Source organism: Loa loa, assembly GCF_000183805.2.
Source record: "Loa loa unplaced genomic scaffold supercont3.37, whole genome shotgun sequence".
Classification (NCBI taxonomy): domain Eukaryota; kingdom Metazoa; phylum Nematoda; class Chromadorea; order Rhabditida; family Onchocercidae; genus Loa; species Loa loa.
The window spans coordinates 168,728-174,797 of record NW_018108217.1 but is presented as its reverse complement, the minus strand read 5'-3'; the positions used below and the strand labels follow the sequence as shown (position 1 = coordinate 174,797).

At 33.8% G+C, this 6,070-nt stretch overlaps 1 protein-coding gene across 1 annotated transcript; it reads left to right on the top strand.

The window, feature by feature from the left end:
• Positions 1–287: 287 nt before the first annotated feature.
• Positions 288–4,861, top strand: LOAG_11834 (Erv1/Alr family protein; the record flags this gene model as incomplete). The annotated part of the gene is made up of 10 exons (XM_003147351.1): positions 288–493; positions 673–832; positions 1,181–1,341; positions 1,592–1,834; positions 2,168–2,302; positions 2,746–2,890; positions 3,007–3,066; positions 3,704–3,826; positions 3,964–4,224; positions 4,604–4,861. 10 exons carry the CDS (start codon positions 288–290, stop codon positions 4,859–4,861), a joined length of 1,752 nt encoding a protein of 583 aa, XP_003147399.1.
• Between the last annotated feature and the right edge of the window lie 1,209 nt (positions 4,862–6,070).

Below are 6,070 nucleotides of genomic sequence, written 5' to 3'. Positions count from 1 at the left end.
GGTATGTGGGATATAGAAGATGACTTCTTTGTAAATAAGTATGATCATTTGGTGATGAAAAGGGGTGAACGGTACGAAAAAGAGATAGCTTTGTTTACTGTGAGAGATTGATTCATCTCTGCTGTGCAGCTGATATCTTCTGCCATCGATATATTGATTATGACCCTATTTTCTTCTCATCATTCCCTTATCTTATCATCTGTCCCATTCATCCATATCCATCCTATCACAGTACTATATTAGTTAATATGCAAAAATTTTTTTTTTTTTACAGATTTTCCATAAGAATGTTTTCGTTGATAATACTACTGATAGTATTCGTATCTGAGAAAGCGAATGGTTATGTCTCGAATATGAATTATGTACCGATGGGTACTAATCCGACCCTGTATCGGCCAGGTTATGATCCAGTCATGCAGCTTGATGCTGTCACCTTTCACGATACTATATTCATGCAAGATCATGCCTTTGTGGTTGAATTCTACGCTGACTGGTAATCTTCCAACATATCTCCCATCTCATAATCCAATAATTACAAATAAACCATTGATTTTGCTTTTTTTTTTTTTTTTTTTTGTCGGAAATCTTTAGATTTATTTTTTTTAAGGCGTTTTTTTTCCAAGAAATATCACTTCTAAACTGTGATATCTGTAACTTTACTATTAATGAAAGGTGTGGACACTGTCGCGCCTTTGCTCCATTTTACTTGGAGTTCGCATCCTCCGTACGCTCATGGGAAAATGTTGTAACAGTGGCTGCAATTAACTGCGCTGATATTGTCAACCAGAAGATATGTAGCGATGAGGGAATCATCGGATATCCTATGATCCTGGTTGGTGTTTCAGTCAGCAAAACTTTTCTAAAAGGACAATTGAATAATTGCCGAGAAATTAAGGGTGACATTGATCATATCGAGTTCAGAATTGAGGATTTCCAAAATCTGTAACTGTTCAGGCTTCATTAGTTCACTAATGTCGTTTAGTTTTTTATCTTCTTTAATGTATATTCTTTATTTAAAATTTTTTCTTTACCTTTTGCTTTTTTTCTCTTTTTTCTTTCATTTTTAATTGAATTCATTTTCGCTAGAAATCAACCAAAACCAAATGTGCAATTGCATATCTGTTGAGCAAATAATAAATTTAATAAATAAACATAAGATATACCTCTCTCCCTATTACAGTATTACCCTCGACATGCCCGAAGCCGTGCCGATGCAATTAAGCTAGAGCCAAGACATTCTTTACCGCATATGAAAAGTCAACTTACACAAGTTATACGAAACGAATATAATCAGTTTCGCTATGCAGACTGGCCAGACTTCACCTACTTGACAACTGACAGGTTATTTTGGGCATCGTAAGAAGTTGCTAAGGTAATGAACGTATTTCACGCCAAAAATCACTATTTTCTACTGTTAAGATTGTCTGAACATTTCCAAATGTCGATGAGACTTCTTGTCAAACACAGAACTCCTGGAAAAGAACGCGATGCTGTTCGTCAGAGGATATAGAAATGATTAGCCGATTAATTCTTTTGAAAATCAAAACTGTCGATTCCTAAAAAAAAAGCTGACAATTTTGTTTACTTTTAGTGCAATGGAATTGAGAAATTTTTGGAATCAAATGAATGATTCACATCAATTTCTGGTCTTGCTATTCGAGCAATTCGATAATGTTGGTGTGGAATTCTTGCTGGATATGTTTCCGCTCCAAAAAACGGTACTTACCAGGAGAATTGTTGTTTCTTCACCTGTTACTCGGTCATTCACTATCACACATTTGCCATATGTTTTGGTTTTCAAACGTAATCAAGACAGTCCTATCTATCAAAATCCGTAACTTTTCATTCCATTTTTACCACTATAATTTTTCTTTTTTACATTTCATACTTTTCAGTTTAATTAAATTATAAGCTATTGTTGGCTAGAACTACGCGTAAGGAATAAAAATTGTTTCAAACGAAGCAGGTTAACCTTAAAGTGACCTTTTTTAAGTAACAAGATTGTTCAGTTTGTTATTTGGAAATAATTTCCCAATTTTTCAAATTGGCTCGAATTCGAGCGCGTTTTCTTTGGGCTTTCAAAAACAACTCATCGAAATATGCATGAAATGCATATTACTTTCTGCGAAGTGTATTTTCATCTTGACTTTCTGGCGATTAAATCCAGATATGGTCAGCAGTCGTTGCAAGAAGTAATGAGGATAACATATGCGATACAAAAGCAGCCTGTCCTTCCTGTCTCACCGGTACCAACACCTGTCATGCGGCAGGATATCGTGCAGTGCGAGTTATATCACGATAAGTTCGTACTGACTTTCTTATTATTACAATTTGACGAAATGGCAGCTTTTTTTTCCGTTGAATTCCTCTTTTTTGTTTTACTGAATTCTTTCTAAAAAGGACGAAACTGTTGCCAATTATTTTTTTTTCCCAAAATTTTTCCACTTTATACTTGGGTGACGTTGCGCAGTTTTTCGATTTAGATGAGAGTATTTTGTTTGTGTCAGAATTTAAACTGTGTAGATTCTTAGGAGCAGTTCAGCGTAAAAATATTGATTATATTACTTTTTTTCCATTTAATGTTTCTTTTTTCTTAATTTTTTTTTTCGCAGTATGCATAATCAAAATTATAATGTTGCATGCATTCGAATAATTTCTCTGTTTATCAGTTTCAAGGAAAATGAATCTGTTTTTCCTTTTGAAAAGATCTGTGAAGAATTGAGTTTGTTAATTGTTAAATTTAAGATGTCGTGAGTTATACTATGTGTCGGAGGTGGATATGCTGAAAGCAATGCGCATGGCAATATTCGATGAAGTAATTAAAACAGACAACAACATTGCTGATACGAACTTTACAGCACTTCTGGACTTCATCATCACTCTTGCTAAAGTAATTCTGTTACAATATTCCAAAAATAATAAATTTCTAAAAGATGAAATCTTTAGCTTTCGCTTCAAAATATGAATAATTACATTTTTTTCCATATTTTCAGCACATATTTTCAGCATTTTCCAATTTACACATCTAATACAACATCACAAACAACGAATCAGAAATCATTCGCGGTAAATTGTTCCATTTCTCTATAGCCGATGTCGGTATGACAGGTGGTGTTTGTGATTTATGCTAGTCCTCTTTCTTAGTGCTAGCTACTAGCTCTTTTCTTCTTCTATAGATAAGATACTTTTCCTGCGTCATCTTGACATTTACACCTAACGTTCGCAAGTGCAAAAGGAATTATTTTTTATTTTGCAAACAGTAGTCGGCAGTAAGCTGGATTAGGTCTACTTGTCAGCCTGAAATTTGAATCAGAACGATGAAATCCGGTCTTAAATCAAACTTCATCTTCTCTGTTCTCCCTCCATCTGTTCAGTGATGCATGCTTTTTGAAATTAATTTAGAAAAAAAAAAGTTTCGAAGCTTACGGTCATCTTTTTAAATTGATAATCGAGTCCATTTCCCCTTCATCTTAAAAAATTTTTCTTTTCCTCAAATTTTTGTTTCATCTCCCTCTTCGTTTTCTACAAGTTCCTGTATACATTTTATGATAAAAACGGTCACGATAATCATCACTGATTATTCGTAAATCTCTCCGTTATGTGACAATGCTGCTAAATATTATGGTAGTTTTTGATGGATGCATGCCAGTTATATCGTTACAAATTATCTTCAATTACTTTTCTTACTGTAGAGTTTTTTTAGGCCTTGAGGCAAAGCACACGAGCCAAATCAGTCTTTTTGCATCTTCGACATTTTCTAGAAGCACACAGGGGAAAGCGTACAATTTCGACGGCTGTATGGCGAAATCAATTCCAGAATATTGAAGTAATTGTTAAATATATTTATTTATTCAAGAGATTGGTAGAAATATTGCATTTTTTTTTTTTTTTTTGTAAGAGATTCCTGAAGACTTTTAAAAAATTTCAATTTTTAAAAGTTATAATAAAAGTGAAAATTTCCAGCGAGTGTATGGCTATCCGTTCCCGACGAATGCTTCCTGGGAGCACTGTAAAGGTACAGCATTAGGATATCGAGGCTATACTTGTGGTCTATGGACAACATTTCACGCAATCACTGTTAATGCTTTCGTGCAAGGACTACAATCACCGATCAGTGTGCTGTTCAGTATACGTGGTTGGGTAGCCAACTTCTTTGGTTGTCTGGATTGTCGACGACATTTTTTGCACATGACAACCACTCTCTATCCCTTAACTAAACGTCGGGTATCTTTTTATCATATTGTTTCGGGAAGAGCAAATTTGAAAGACAACAAAGATTACTCAAAAAATATGATAAATAAAGAGAACCGGCTTAGGAAACTTTTGAATGATTTCAGTAGTGGTGAGATTAGCTGGTCACTTGAGTTTTCTTTCTTTTCACATTCTATGAATCCGTTCGATCTTTTACTTCGAGCAACTCCTAAGCAAGTTGCACGTCGCCATATCCTAAAATAACGGATTTTACTTCAAAAATTCAAATTCGAACTTCAAATTTTACCAATTAAATTAAAAAATGCTGTTGCTAATTAAAAGATGTTGTTGCTTACATTTTACGTCGAACTTCAAATTCCATCAATTAAATTAAAGAATGCTGTTGCTACAGGTGCAAAATACTTACGATATGATGTTCTACCTTTGGCGTGCTCATAACATTGTTAATGCCCGACTGCACGGAGATAAAGCAACGGAAGATCCACAATTTGAAAAGCGACAGTTTCCACCAACTTTTCTCTGCTCAGTATGCCATTCAGACGGAATGTTCAGCAGAAAAAATGTCCGAGACTTCTTAGTCAACTTCTACACAGCAATCAGGCCATACAATGGAACAAATCATGTTTCGAATAGTCGAAAGCTTTCTTAGCTTCTTTTGTGTAGTACTTGACTTTCCTTTCATGTTGCTTAACGTTAAATGCATGCAAACCATATCAGGTGATTTGTTTTTCCAGTATTTGAATCCTAGAAGATCTATCTCTGCTACGATGCTACAGCTGGTTTGTGTCGAAACAACATGAGACATATTTCTGAAAACTTCAAGCAAACTAAGAGACAGCCAGCTACACTGGACGGTCTGTGTCACCAACAGCCTGACAAACGACGGTTAATATTCTGTGTTTCTCTCTTACAAATGGGTTCGGAATACGGAACTTACTTAATTCAGGATTCTCAAATGATCGGATACATACCACCGCCTGCATATTCGCCTACTTTAAAGTTTTTATTTGAGGAATTTAAAAAAGAAATGTCTTAATATTTGTTAATGGGTCTGCAACTCTACAACTCCTACATAATCACATTGTTACGAATGACACTTTCCTAGCTTATCTCGAACACCGAGGAGTTAATTTATCATTGGTAGTTTTATTTCCAGCTCATTATAATCTTAGTTATAACCATTTCAGAGGAAGACAATTTTGATTTCCAATAAGGTCTGCATTTCATTTGCAAACTATTGAAATAGTATAGAATTATGGAAAAGTTCCAGTTTTGGCCATTTTCTGTAGATAATTCGTGTTTAGTCATCTAATTCTAAATTTCACTTGGATGTACAAACTTGCTTGAATTTAATGATTGAAATGCTGGGTGCTTTGTACAAATAATTTTATGCTGCATTTAATGTACATAGAGAGTGTTTCCATTTCCTCCATTAATAAAATTTCGAAAATTTCTCGTCCGGTACACAATAATAAGTAATTTCAGCAGGTAACAACAATGGCTGCAGAATATTAGGATCATTTGTGATCCTTTCAATATTCGTTTTATACTGTATAAGCGACAGCATTCCTCAATCCTTCTTGGTCCATAGTTATTTTCCGTCCTGTTTCAAATGAGTATGCAATTTCAATGTTGTCAGCCTGCAGCATTATTTTGAGTCACCATATGCAAACTACTACTTTTTGACCAAATTATTCGAAGTGTTAGACCAAAAAACTAGTCAGCTTATATTTTGTATATATATATATATATATATATATATATATATATATATATATATATATATATATATATATATATATATATATATATATATATATATATATATATATATATATATATATATATATATATATAT